General features: G+C 50.0%; 3 protein-coding genes across 3 annotated transcripts; 2 read left to right on the plus strand and 1 right to left on the minus strand.

The window, feature by feature from the left end:
• Positions 1–1656: 1656 nt before the first annotated feature.
• Positions 1657–7920, plus strand: ABOM_009609 (uncharacterized protein; the record flags this gene model as incomplete). The annotated part of the gene is made up of 6 exons (XM_022536737.1): positions 1657–1942; positions 1998–2127; positions 2180–2228; positions 2288–2675; positions 2734–5195; positions 6526–7920. The coding sequence occupies 6 exons, from the start codon at positions 1657–1659 to the stop codon at positions 7918–7920; spliced, it is 4710 nt and encodes a 1569-aa protein (XP_022386311.1).
• Positions 7921–8608: 688 nt separating this feature from the next.
• Positions 8609–10153, plus strand: ABOM_009610 (AP-2 complex subunit mu; the record flags this gene model as incomplete). Its single annotated transcript, XM_022536738.1, has 3 exons — positions 8609–8945; positions 9094–10072; positions 10147–10153. The coding sequence occupies 3 exons, from the start codon at positions 8609–8611 to the stop codon at positions 10151–10153; spliced, it is 1323 nt and encodes a 440-aa protein (XP_022386308.1).
• A 1173-nt stretch (positions 10154–11326) lies between these two features.
• ABOM_009611 (uncharacterized protein) lies at positions 11327–12118 on the minus strand (the record flags this gene model as incomplete). The annotated part of the gene is made up of 1 exon (XM_022536739.1): positions 11327–12118. The coding sequence occupies one exon, from the start codon at positions 12116–12118 to the stop codon at positions 11327–11329; it is 792 nt and encodes a 263-aa protein (XP_022386325.1).
• Positions 12119–14057: the final 1939 nt, after the last annotated feature.

The following is a 14057-nucleotide window of genomic DNA, read 5'->3' on the forward strand; positions in this document are numbered from 1 at the left end:
ATCAATCATAATAAACTTTTCGCTACAGAAAAGATGCTACTGATCGTATCGCTAACTGTGCGGTCAAGGATTCATTGGCGTTCATGCAATTATGACGTGTGAGATATCAATTTCGGGCACTAACCGTGACAGTAAGCTCGCCATTTTTTAACTCAAACCTTGGAATGGTAGTCTCCAGGTCATTTTTCCTCTTGCCGTGATATGTTCACCGCATCGCGACCGTGCATTCCATTATTGAAAAGATGCTTTGGGGATTGCGACTAGCAAGTTCTGAAATAAATTTCCGACTTGATGGAGTGGGTTGACAGAAACGAGTACATGCTGCGGGAACCGGTGTTCGGTTAACTATGCGACCACATATCCTTGGGTCTTACTCCTGACTAAGTATGCATCTCCCTAAAGTAAGTTGTGTATAACCAGATCTCTGTCCCGAAGACGAGCATGGTTCCTGGAGAAGGAATCTAGTTCGGAAATTAGTGTGGCTTCCGTCCTCCACTGAGCGAGCGGTGCCTTGTGATCAAGGCCACTGTGTTTTGATTGTAGAGGATGATAGGCCGAAGAGACGTTCGCGGGAGAAATTAGACCTGTCGCCTCATGCAGCCGATCACACGCCCTAAACTCATTCTGAGGGTTGCTAGTGCTGCTAGCGCAATGACGGCCCCGAAACTTGGAGGGTTTAAACAGCTTAGTCAACGCTTAACGAACACGAACTAGTCAGCACGACTAGAGGCCATAGCTGGCGAGACCTTCACTAGAGCACGCTGCTCTCTTACTCAATCCTATATCATTTTCACTGGATCATGATTATCAGCTCAGTGTGATCGTGCCACGTCAGACTGCGATTCCGTCTGATTGCAAATTCGCTTACCCTGTGCGTGAGATGTTCAACGCATCCCGACACCATGCTATTGTTAATCTCAAAGAGCACTGATCAATATTCCGATCAACATTCAGCCTTTCGACGCGATAATTCTCCTTACAGACTTAGTTCGGTCTATCGGACGCCATCGTGGATCTCCCTGAAGTCTGTTTAATTTGGTTCCTTGAGTGGTGCCCACGGCCTGCGAGCTAATCCCTGATACGATATAGTCGTTCAGCTGTCGTCGCCATCGTGTACTAAGTTGCCGATCCCTACTAGATAACTCAATTTTCCACGCATGTAATTGCTATCTTTTGCTTTTGCTGAGTGGGTCGTCTTGCGCCGTTCATCCGTTTAGTCCATTTGGTAATATGGCTTGCTTTGACCTCTTCTTGGGCGGCGAGCTAACAACGCTACCTACGGGCTACGGAGTTCCCGGGTACCAGGATCTAAGTATGAGAGCTCCTTTTCGGTTTTCATGCATCCATTCTACATGCATACGATAGAATATACATAGTGGAGACGTAGCGACTAAGGGCCCAGTAGACTTGCCTGTTCTTCTTCTACTACTCTACCCACGTTCCCTGTTCTCTATTGCGTGTTTCTATTCCTCTCTTATAGTTAAAATTCGCTGCTCATACTTGACCATCCGATGTACATGAAATAATGTGTGGGTAGAAACTGCAACGGGACTTTCTGCAGACTTTTGAGACCCTGTACTGGTTTTCAGATCAGGTTACTCTTGACTCTGTTAATGTTGCTCTGAGACCCTGAATACACGAATCTTCCTCCGCAAGATGCGGCTGCTTCCTTTGCTTGCGCTTCTCGCGTATCTTGTGCCGTGTCTATTCGTGTTTGCGGCGCAGATACCTCATAGTGAGGGCAACCAGCATAGGAGCATCGCCATTATAGAAGCTAGGGCAACAGATCAAGCAACTACAGCAACAGCAGATGCAACCACTGGAACGACCGCGAGCGCAACTGGCCATGCGACAGCTACAGCCAATTCCACCTCGGCCTCCAATACAACCACCTCAGCCACTACGGCTACAGCGACTTTGGCTACGCCAGCCCCAACTGGCAGTGAGTGGAAAGCTCCAATCTATACTTGCTTCCTCTCAATACTGAGGTCATACAGATGATACGAACCCGATCGCACCTGGCGCTCTCCCCTTGCAACCTACGATAACACCTGCGTTGGGGGTCGGTGGTTTCCTTCTCATCGTCGCCGGTGCAGTCCTTGCAATTATAGGAATACGGAATCTATGGTAAGACATGGTGTCTTGATAATAAATGGTAGATATAGCTTACCAGACCCAGGATCCAAGTCTTCCTATCAACCGCTTTCTTAGCGGCTATTGGTGTAACTGTGAGCTTCGCTGTCTGTCTCTAAGTGTGCCTTCATTCTAATCAACCTCGTTCTTGTAGGTTCTAATCGTCTACGTCATGAATCCCCCAGTCCGTGTCGCGGTTCAGGGCGCCTACCTCGTCGCTATTTTCTTCACAGCAGTGACTTTCGGAGCACTTTCGCTTGTATTTAAGGAATTAACAGAGGGGCTTGGCTGTCTTTTAGGCGGATTCTGCAGCAGCATGTGGCTTCTCTCCCTTAAGCCAGGCGGCCTTCTCACACAAACGGATTCCAAAAGCGGGTTCATCGGCGCTATCTCAGTCACATTCTATGCTCTGTCATTCAGCCACTACACTCGACCCTATGGACTAATGGCGTCGACTGGTATTTCTGGAGGTACTGCTGTTGCATTAGGGATTGACTGCTTCAGTCGTGCCGGTTGGAAGGAGTTCTGGCTTTACATTTGGGGTATGTATTATCTTTGACTCCTAGGAGTCCCGGGATTGTTCCTCTGACCGATATATAGCTCTGAACGACGACATCTTCCCTTTGGGTACAAGCACCTACCCTGTGACTCGTAATATCAAAGTTGAGCTTGCCGCCACGGTCATTATTGCCGTCCTAGGTGTGATCTCACAACTCAGGTTATGGAAAGTAATCCGGGAAAGAAGGCAGAAAGAGAATGAGGTTCGCGAAAAAGAGCAGAAGGAAAAGGAGGAGGCCGAGCTCGAGATAGGGCGGAGGTTCGAAGAGAAGAACATGGAAGAGCGGCTAGAGTGGGAGGCCAGACATGGCAATCCCGACTCCGGCATTCCAGAGCTTGCAGATAATTCAAAGAACGGATGTACTGCAGACCATGCAGTCGATGTGGAGAAAGGTGGTGCAATTGACACGTCAAGTGTTGCAAGCTCTTCACAGGAGTCCTATCGTTGCTCTGATTGCTTAGAGAGGCGAGCGAATGGTGAATCTGCCTATGCTGCTTCGCAATCAAGTGGGGACACTGAGGACTCTCAGAGTCGACAACTAGAAGATACCACGGTGGGAGTCGACACAGAAGACCAAGACCAATCGTCTCCCGACGGAGAAAACGTCCCGCTCAAAGTGTTCGATGGGGCAGCTGCAGCCAAGATCAAAGACGACAATAGTTCTGATATGACAGCTATCGTTGGGTCCGAAGCCGGAACAATAAGATCCAAGCGGCTTTCTGGTAGAGACCTGTTGGACAAGGTATCTGCGAAAAATAGCGCACGGCTTATATCTCAATCACAAGAAGCGCTGGTCTCCTGCGATGGCTCATCCACGCAAGACACCCTAGACGGAAACTCTAATTCCGCCTCGGAGAGTCACAGCAATGTGGCGGGAAATCATATGGAAGAAGAAGATAGACCTGCATCTAATCCAGAAGATGCCCCAATTCCCTCCGTCGAGCAGGAAGCTGATAGTAAAGAGACATCCGGGTTGGAGAAGGATGTTGAAAAAAGCGTCGGGGAGCCCAGCGTGTATTCGCGAGGGATAGACGAGCAAAAGTTCGGTGAATTGGAACAAGAGGGGAGCAAACAGGAGAAGAAAGAGAATAGCCCAACAAAGGAAGAAGCTAGCGAGCGCCAACCACCACCACCAACATCATCATCATCATCATCATCAACCCAGGCGAAGGACATGCCCGAGCCAAAGGTTGACAAGCAGCCCACAGAAATACCTCAAGAAATTGAGATAAATGCCGAAACAACAGGGCCAGCAGATCAAAATGATGACAAGCCACGAGCTGTTGGGTCCAGTGTGAATGGCTCGGCCCCAAAAGATCAAGATGAGAAGCCAGTGGGAGTCAGTCAATCAAAGGAGTCTTCATCCAAAGAAACGCCCCCAAAAACCAATGAGTCTGCCCCTGTCAAGCAGAGATCTTCGAAGTCAGGATCCGAAACCAAGACTAAGCTTAAGAAAGAAGCACCCCCTCGACTGGATATAGAAACTGTGAAACGACTACCACAACGAACATCAAAGGTAGTACAATCCTATAGGACGAACGAGTGGGCTAAGCATCTGGACGATGCGGAAGCTCCCGAGCCTGAACCGATCGAGTCAGTCGAAGAGGAGGAACCAGAAACCCCTGATGAAGTTAAAGAAGCCGCTGCGCCTGTCAAAGTAGAAGAACTGCTGCAAACACCTTTAAATGCGCAGCCGCCACCTGCTGTCGAGAGGCGTGTCTCTATCGCCGAGCCGCCGATTACAAAGGAAATTAGCCAAATGGCCAACGGCTCTCAGTTGCAGTCCAGCGCTCGAGCGCATAAGAGAGCATTTTCTGGGCCAGCTGTCTTCCCAGAAACTAAAATTGACCATTCTGCACACCCAGGAACCCAAGGCCAACCAGTTCAAGGAGTTACGGATGCTGCCAATACCTACGACGCGGTGTCTCCTACGGTCGACTCAGGGGAACAGCCCTGTGAAGAGGCCGAGGTTGCCAGACCTCAGTGGAAAGGGCCGCCCCCTCTCATCGCAGTGCGCGAGGGCATGATGCGAAATAGATTGTCGTCTTTCTCGTTCAGCGCCGACCCCTGGGCATCGAGGTTCGTCCAGGGATCCGAGGTTTCGCCCCGACAATCAACGTTCCCCATCCCCGAAGAAGCAGACGACATGCCTCTCTCCCGGCGTCGAACAATGTTGCATCAGCAGATGGCTGTGCAGTCTGGTGTAGGTCAAACTTCCGTGAGAAGGAGTACACCAACCCCACTCAACACCCCAAGTTCATTGGCGGCATGGCGGGAATCCGTACGAGAAAATGTATATGACAGGCGAAGACTGGCAGCCCAGACGCCTCCAATGACCAGCCAAGGGACAGGTGAACGGAATCCAACATCTTCCAAGAAGCTGCGGGGACGAGCCTCGTCAGTCAAGTTTGAGAATGCGATTGCGGAAGGTATGCAGCGAGGAGACATGACAGACTTGCATCGAGAAGCCTTGCGACGGATGCAAGCCATGGCCAATCGAAATGTAAATGGCAAGTGACTCGTCTGGACTTCGGTTGGGCTTGCAGCGGTGAGGGTTTCACGTCGTTTTTGATGAATTTATCATGTCTGTACGCGTTTCGGAGTTCCGCGGGACGGTGTTCAAAACGAATCTTAATGAGTGTTATATAGATGGGTCCATGAGTGACTAAAACCACAGTACTTACCTTACAATGGATTAATACTTAGTAATCTTGAGAACTAGACCGTTTGCTCCAGTATATATAGTTACATTTATCTCGGTGTAGTTGCATCTATTCGACTGAAGCAGAGAAGGTCTCTCTCACTAAGTGGTACTATCGAAAGTTGGTGCCCTAACCATGGGCTAAACGGCGACTAATGAAGGAGCGGCCAAGGAGACGGTTTAAGTTCCACCATTATAATTAGCAGCAAACTACGCCAGGGGTCTCGGTCTTGGGGGGTTGTCCAAGCTTCCCAGCTGGACAAAGAACGCAACGTTGTAATTGCTTCAGGTTGATTAATGTAGGGTACGGGAATGCTGCCCTACGGGAGCTTTCAGATGTGTCTATCCTAGAAATGACTGCATAAGAGGCGTCTTAATCATGGTCGGAGTGTTACACATAATGTCATTAATCTATGTGATATATGACATATGATGCAGGTCAGTTAACTGTCTCAAATTTCCTCTTTTTTTTTGTTTCCTTTTTTTTTTTTTCCTTCTTCCTTTTGTTCAGTGGGGGGCTTTCTTCTTTTTTGTTTACTCTTAGTTGGTGTTATGAATTCCCGCTGCCTGGTCTCCTCCCGTGATAGAAATGCCCTAAGGGAAAGGATTCGAGAGTGACGCAAAGGCTTGAAAGCCTTACTTTCCGGTTGGGCTATTGATCCATTTATTGTTTCGTCAGGGGGGTTATGTTTCCGGGATGATGAGGAGGGTTGTTTATTTATTTCGTTAGATTAGAAGATTGAGATCCCATCGCATCTGCCTTCCGGTTTACTTCTCGTCCATGGACTTCTGTTTGCTTTTGTCCTGTTCATGTTGTCCTCGACTTGTTTTTGGATCCCAATCGGACATCCATACTTAACGACGAGCTATAGATCCACCCGGAAGATCCGACGAGAAGAACTATTGAAGTGTGATTTCACGAATTGAATAGATGATTTGAACTTCCGATTTCACTTGCCATTTTCACCCTCATCTCTGAGATTCTTCAAGTTTGCCAGACTCTTCGTGCATATATCCTGAAGGCAAGAAATACCTTTTTTTCTTCCCTCCCCAATTCTCAGCGACTAATGTCGCGCTTTGACCGAATCGTGACCCTTGCCTTGCCCCTTTCTGCCTCTCACCCGCCAATCAGCGTCCCGCCTGCGTCGCTCATCCATTCGGTGTTGCTTTTCTTCTCTCAGCAATCTTCACCACGACGGCCCTTCCTGTCACCGTGTCTCCTCCTCCTCCTCCTTCTCGTCTCTCATATATTCTCGACTCGTCGCCCGTGTCGGAAACGGCGTCTTTTGCGGCCCCCCGGGATCCTCCTCTTATATCCCCGCCCGAGGCTGAAAAGTCTTCCCTGCCCCCGCGCCGTCGAAGCCCGCGCCGTTCGTGGGAGTCCCACCAGCCTGCATCGTCATCGGCCTATCACTCCAAGCCAACGAGCTCCTCCCGATCCATACCGCGACACAAGGGTTTCTGGACTCCCTCCGCCATCTTACGGCCGCCCTCGGTTCGCCTCGCGAACCCTGTCAACTACGTCCCGCGAATTACACCGGTCACGGTCCCCCATCCCTTCCAGGGCTCGGAAGAGAATCTCTGTCTTGAGGCGCACCGAGACGCATACCCTCTCCTGTCGATTCCCGAGCAACGTCGCAGCCGACTCACCCCATCCCCGAATAGTCTTGTGGTGGAGCGCAGCCAGGGGGAGACCGAAAGTGGGCGCTCCAGCATCGCAGTGCCTCGAGCGCAAAGGCGCAGTGGTACCTTCAACGAAGATTGGCCGTTACAGGAAATGCCAGAATCGGCGGGAAATCATGGGAGTCCGGAGGCACAAAGTATTCGTCCACCCGACCGGGCACACCTGACCCTAGAACCCGTGGTCGACCGATCCAATCCCCTCGACGACCGCCCCCGACATATACAATCACAGACTTCCCTGCGGTCGCAGGCACAGATCGCTTCGATACCGTCGCATACGGGGCAACATCCCGGTGGCGAAGCTGACGTGGCGGAGGAGTTGGCTTGGGGACCAGCCCATCCGTGTTACCCTCATATCAACCCGCACGTATCAGTGAGGTCTCGGGAGTACCATACGACACGCATCATTCGGATTCGTCGAGATTGGATGGTTAGGGGAGACCTGGCCCCGACCTTTTCCAACTTGTATCCGGAGATCCTCGATCCGTTACTGCCTGAGCAGGAATTCCGCAGGATTATTGCTACGGTCAACGACAAGCTCGTAAAAGCATTCGATCCATTCAGCCTTCGGAACTGGATAGATGGGGCGCTGGCGCTGCTGACCGGCTGGATCTGGGAGGATATAGGGGTCACGGGAGTCAAAAACCAGCTCAAGCAGATAGAAGACTGGGTGGAGAATTGGAACCATGAGGTCGGCGCAAAGGACGGGGTATATATCTGGAGTCTTCGACGGACGGGTTACATGTCGTTGGACATCCAGATTCCTGATCCTAAGGTTGGCATAATTCCCAGTGAGCATGGGCCATCACTGCCCGGGACTCGACCGAGCAGTGGTGTCGTCTAAGGCTGAACGGTGAGATACTTCAGGACTTAATGCTTCGAAGTCCTTTTTACTCTTTTTTTTTCTTCTTTTGCTGTATTCCTTTATTTTTATGCTTTTTTTAATATTGCGCTCTCCACTGCAACCTGCAGCTGCACGATTCTAGCGACTTGGGATGTTCTTCTTAATTACCCTTACTTCTTTTCGATTTGACGATATCCACGTCCTTGATTTCAGATCGTTGATACCATGTCTCTGAACTTGCTCCAAAGCCTTCTGGCCTTCGTCCGTTATGGGACGGGAATTCCTGTTTATATTCTGTATACTGTCTGTGTCTATAGTTCGGTTTGTTCGGCGTATGTCATATATGCCGGTTGTGCATAACAAGAGGGCTTTTGATGGCCAGATACAGGTTAGAAAAAACAATAGTGACTATGAAGAAAATAACTATAATCATCATTAAATGAATGAGTGCACCCCACGTACGGTGGACCAAAAAGCTGTGGTCGGGATTCTTATAATTTGGTGGACGGGGGTAGATTTAAAACAGGGACCGCAGCTAAATTGATTCTCCACGTCCCTCAGTCCAGAAGCTTACTTTCACTCGACGCCGATCTCTAAGCCCAACTTTCCACCCCCGAACTTTTCGCGACCTCCCTCACACTTCCCCTTTACCCTCCTCCCCTCCCTCCTCCCCTCCCACTCCTTCACAATGCTCTCCGGTATCCTAATTTTTAATCAAAAAGGCGAAAATCTCATCTTCCGTGCCTTCCGCAATGACTGTCGCCCCCGGTTAGCCGACATCTTTCGCATCCAGGTCATCTCCAACCCGCAAGTACGCTCGCCCATTCTCACGCTAGGATCCACGACCTTCAGCCATGTGAAGCACGAGAATATCTACCTGGTGGCGGTGACGAAGAGCAACGCCAATGCGGCGCTCGTGTTTGAGTTTCTGTATCGATTAGTGCTACTGGGGAAGAGCTATTTTGGGAAGTTCGATGAGGAGGCGGTCAAGAATAATTTTGTTTTGGTTTATGAGTTGCTGGATGGTAAGTGATCACACTGTTAATCTTCTGAGCTATGATGGAGCTGGGCATGCGGGTTGGTGGGGTGGATGTGACATGGAAGCCAGGACTCGAGGAAAAGGGGAACAGACAGACCGTCGGTGAGGACAGAGAGCTAACGGATATGATCCAGAGATCCTCGATTTCGGATACCCCCAAAACACGGAAACGGACACCCTGAAGATGTACATCACGACCGAGGGAGTTAAATCCGCCATCACCAACAACCCCACCGACTCGAGCCGCATCACCATGCAAGCCACCGGCGCGCTCTCCTGGCGCCGCTCCGATATCAAATACCGCAAGAACGAGGCCTTCGTAGATGTGATCGAAGATGTCAACCTCCTCATGTCCGCGACTGGCACCGTGCTCCGCGCCGACGTCAACGGCCAGATCGTCATGCGCGCCTACCTCTCCGGCACGCCGGAGTGCAAGTTCGGCCTCAACGACCGCTTACTCCTCGATACCGATGCGACCAGTGGCCCAGATTCCCGTAGCCGGGGCATAACAACGAAGGGGACTCGCGCCGCAGCGGGCTCCGTCACACTTGAGGACTGTCAATTCCACCAATGCGTGAAACTGGGCCGTTTCGACGCAGACCGGATCATCTCGTTTGTTCCGCCGGACGGCGAGTTTGAGCTCATGCGATACCGCGCGACGGAGAACGTAAACCTCCCGTTCAAGGTGCACCCCATCGTGAGGGAAGTGGGAACGACGAAGGTCGAATACAGCGTCGCCATCAAGGCGAACTATAGCTCGAAGCTCTTTGCGACGAACGTCGTCATCCGCATCCCAACGCCGCTCAACACAGCCAAAACCACCGAGCGCACCAGTCAAGGCCGCGCCAAGTACGAACCCGAACACAACAACATTGTCTGGAAGATCGCCCGTTTCTCCGGTGGAAGCGAGTACGTGCTCACGGCCGAGGCAACGCTCACCAGCATGACACATCAGAAAGCTTGGAGCCGGCCGCCGCTCAGTCTCTCGTTCAGTCTTCTCATGTTCACAAGTAGCGGACTGTTGGTTCGGTACCTCAAGGTTTTCGAGAAGAGCAACTATAGCAGTGTGAAATGGGTACGGTATATGACTCGAGCAGGAAGTTACGAAATCCGGTACGTTCTTTGCCATCCTCCCTTCCATCCCCAACTTACTGCTATCGACTATGGGGATACTAACGATACAATAGATTCTAGCTTGTCACTGCAGGCCAGGCAGCCAGATTCACCATTCATCTATATCATTAGCAATGGCATTATCGACATCACTGTCAGGATCAGTATCTATTAACTAACCATAGGTTGGGTGTATTGGCGTTGTGGTTCGTGTTTCTTTCCTGGATATGTACTGTATGAGCGAGACTATAATTGTATAGTTTTCTGTGAAGCCTTTTTTTCTATTATAAATATCAGCCCATTTCCTACCGTTTCCCACCCGTTGGTCTATAGAATAAACCTGAGAAACATCTATGAGCAGAACTGAAGTAATGTGAACGCAGTCTTTCCATCCACAGTACCACTCAGGAAGAAACTCCGAGGTACTAGTCAGGGATACCTAAAGTAACCCTAAGAAAAGTCAGTCATGTTACATCCACTCAAGAGATCACATTCAAAAACAAATAAATAAATAAACATAAACATTCATACCAAAACCTAGTCTTCGTTTTCCAGTGGTAACCACTCTAGGTACCTGAGTCTTAGTTAAACCACATGCCTTCCAAACCTGCCACTACACAATGTACCATGTGCCTAGACCAGAGTGCTATATCCATTCTAATCTTATATCTAACAGCCTCTACAAGCTTAAATACGCTATGAAGAAGATTCCTATATGGAAGTAGAAGAAAAAGAATATTGATTTTGATCCAACCCATTCTTATCCCCAGACACGAGACCATTGTCCGTATAGGAAAATAAAAGCAACTAATAATGCACATCACAGTATTGAAGAAAAAGAAAAAAAAAAAAAAGAAAAGGTTAAAGATAAATCATACAAGAAAATCGAAGGGAGGAGGGACACACTCTGGTGTACAGTCGATAACCTCAAGTCACTGGCACGTAGATAATACATAGAACTCATAAGGTGAAAGCAGAGCGGAAGTGTGATACAGTAAAGGTGGGGGAATGAAGAGGACAATCAATCTCAGTCCAGACGTGACGGGGATAAATTCAAAAAGACAAGTTGTGAAGAAGAGATAGGGTAGTAGTACATCGGTGTGGAGTCGAAAGAAAAAGCAAACCGTGAGCCCGTAGAATACATGATACCGGATATCCGTCAAAGATGTTCATAGAAAGGTGAAGAAAGGATGGGGAGAGGAAGGATAGGGTGCGAGGGTCGTGGAGAAGAAGAAAGAGGAAAAGAGTGGGCTTCTATACCCAACGAGGACGAACCACTCGTCGACCTCGTAGCCCGACATTGCCCCCTCCCACAAGAGCCTGCCATCGACGTCCGACGCTGGCATCGTCTTTGCCCATGCGGCGCGCATAGTCCTCCAGATCTCGCTGGGAAAGCTGGAAATTCTGAAGAACCAACTCGACAAGTCGCTGGTCGTCGTCCGCATTCCAGGTCTCATTTGACGGAGTTTCTTGCGTCTCCTCGATAGATGGCAACACTGCGTCGGGGTTAAACAGCTGTGCGCTTTGCTCCGGACTTAGTTCCAGTTGGCGACAATGCGCAGGCGACGGAGGCGACTGTGAGATTGGTGGAGAGTGGAGGGCATAGAAGTCTGATTGCGAGAGACCCAAAGGAAGCTCATAGGGGGCGTGACGAGTGCGCTTCGGGGTCGAGAAGCGCATGCCACGAGTAGTAATTTCTGTGTCGCTGGTGTCATCATTTCCCTCGCAGCGATCGCGCTTGCGTTTGTTGGCGCTTCGCGAAGGCTTGGGTGATGATTTGGGGTCCCTTTGCTTCCGCGACCGGGCGGAAGGCGTGGATCTGAAGTGAAGGGGACTTTGGAGGCGCTCTGGCTTTGCGCATCGTGGCGAAGGGGCGGGCGATGCATTTAGAAGCGATTGGAGGGCGCGACAGGTGCCCAAGAGGCCATTGCTAGATGGGAAGTCATCGTCGGATGGTGGGGGGGTTGTGAATTGGCGGCTGGGATCCAGGCATGACTGAGGCGCGGGGCGGCGCATGTCGCAGGGTAAAGCAGATGGGAGCAACATGATTGCGCAGAGGTGCGATAATTGCGTGGAGAGGATATTGAGACACGAAGGAATGTGCGATAGTAGAGGGTATGGTGGTTGGTCAAGATCGCGGATTGTTGTGTGCGCCGGTTGCGCGGGCAGCGCTGGATTTGCGCCGGAGGAGGTCACGATAAGACCAGGGAGAGACTGGGTGGTGAAATTCAGACCGATAGGAATTTTGATATCAGCGCTTCGACGTCGACTTGTTCCGAGCGATGCGACAAGGTGAACAACTGGGTTGATAGATAGATGATGAGGGAGTGGGTAGATGGATCAACGTTGGGAAATGAGTGGGAGTGGCGCGGGAGCGATAACTTTGGAAACGGGAAAAGGAGAGGAATGTTCCGCAAACGACAAAGTGCTTTGTCGACTCCGTTCCACTGTTTAAGCCGCTCCAGAAAAATGGCCTGCAAAAATGTCAAAAGAATGACGAGAGAAACCACTTCCGAGTGCAAGTTTCCAAATTACAATGATGAAAAGTTGAAGTGAAGCAAACAAAAGTTCTTCTCAACCAGGCAGGATTGTCTTAGCGAAGAATGATGGATGATTCAAGTCTAATCATATCCCCTCAGGGTTCCTTTGCTCTCCTTCTTTCTCTCTACCCAGGGCTGTTGCTCTCTTCTCCTCCCTGTTCCAGGGGAATGGCTCTATTATGAAGGTCTACAAAGACTACAATCTTTCCCCTCCCACCCTCTTCTCGGCTGTAGTGAGACAAGGACAAAAGGGAGTCTTCAAAGAGGGATGCATGAAGCAAGGCATTATCCGAGAGAGCAAGAAAACCGCCGAACAGCCACCACGAGACGGGTTTATTTTTGACTTTACTGAAGACAGGGTGTGCGACCAGCACCGTCTCACGCCCTTGCTTATTATGCATCATCCCACTTTTATCCTGTCTGCAATACGTGACGACATCCTCTTTCATGGCTCGTGCTGTTGCAGTATGAATTTCGACTTGCATTGCAGGTGCTGCAATGCATGCGAATTGTCACTTGCAGCATCAATGCTCTTCATCAGAGCGGAGCATATGTGGCGGTTGAATTCGATATTGGCCAAGCTCTGTCGTAGCCACTTATGCAAACAGTTATACTATAATGTTGAGGAAAACACAAGTAGTCCACTCTCTATCTTCTATTCACCCTACAACTAGTACAATAGCTCCTCGATATACCCTAGATCCAAGATTAGAGTGTAGACCTGGATTCCATTCTCTCCCATTCTTCCTGGAGGAGCGTCAACATTGATTCATCCCGCTCATGAACCCTTTCAGCAAATGACTATTAAAGAGCGCCTTCATCCCGAACATAAGACTCAATTATCAGGCAACTCTTTTATCCCCAATTGACTTGACTTCATTGGCACATCTCTATACTCCGTATTCCCAATTGGGTTATATTGCCCCATGCACTATCGGAATCGCGAACGCGTCGCGTATTTCCGCGTCACGACACGCCACGCGTCCACCAATCACAGGCGGGGTTGATAAGGCTACGACCGTTTGAAGGCTTCAGATGACAAAGTCACGTTACGAACATCAACCCACCACCTGCATGAGCGATATTATCGTCCTCGGACTAGGCGAGAAGAAGGACTAGAGGAGGAGCCAACCCCCTGTTCAAGGCGTTGCTGATCCGGTTAATCGTCCGAGAAAATGAAGTGGCTAGATGAATTTCCTCCTATCGTGCGCGATCTTATCAGAGATACGCGGCCTCCTTGCTTCCCTGAAGGGCCAAGGGTCGTCACTCCCGCATTCTTGCTTGAGGTGCGATGAAACTCAAACCAATTAGTTAATGGTGCCATTGGCAGCATCTGGGATTGCCTGATCGTCCCTTTCTATTTGTGTCTTGGAGCATATACAGTTGGTAAGTGTGTCTTGACTCAGATCTATTGATGTCCTTGTTTTGAAACTGCAACCCCGCCA

The sequence above is a fragment of the Aspergillus bombycis genome (genome assembly GCF_001792695.1).
Source record: "Aspergillus bombycis strain NRRL26010 chromosome Unknown contig00086, whole genome shotgun sequence".
NCBI classification, from domain to species: domain Eukaryota; kingdom Fungi; phylum Ascomycota; class Eurotiomycetes; order Eurotiales; family Aspergillaceae; genus Aspergillus; species Aspergillus bombycis.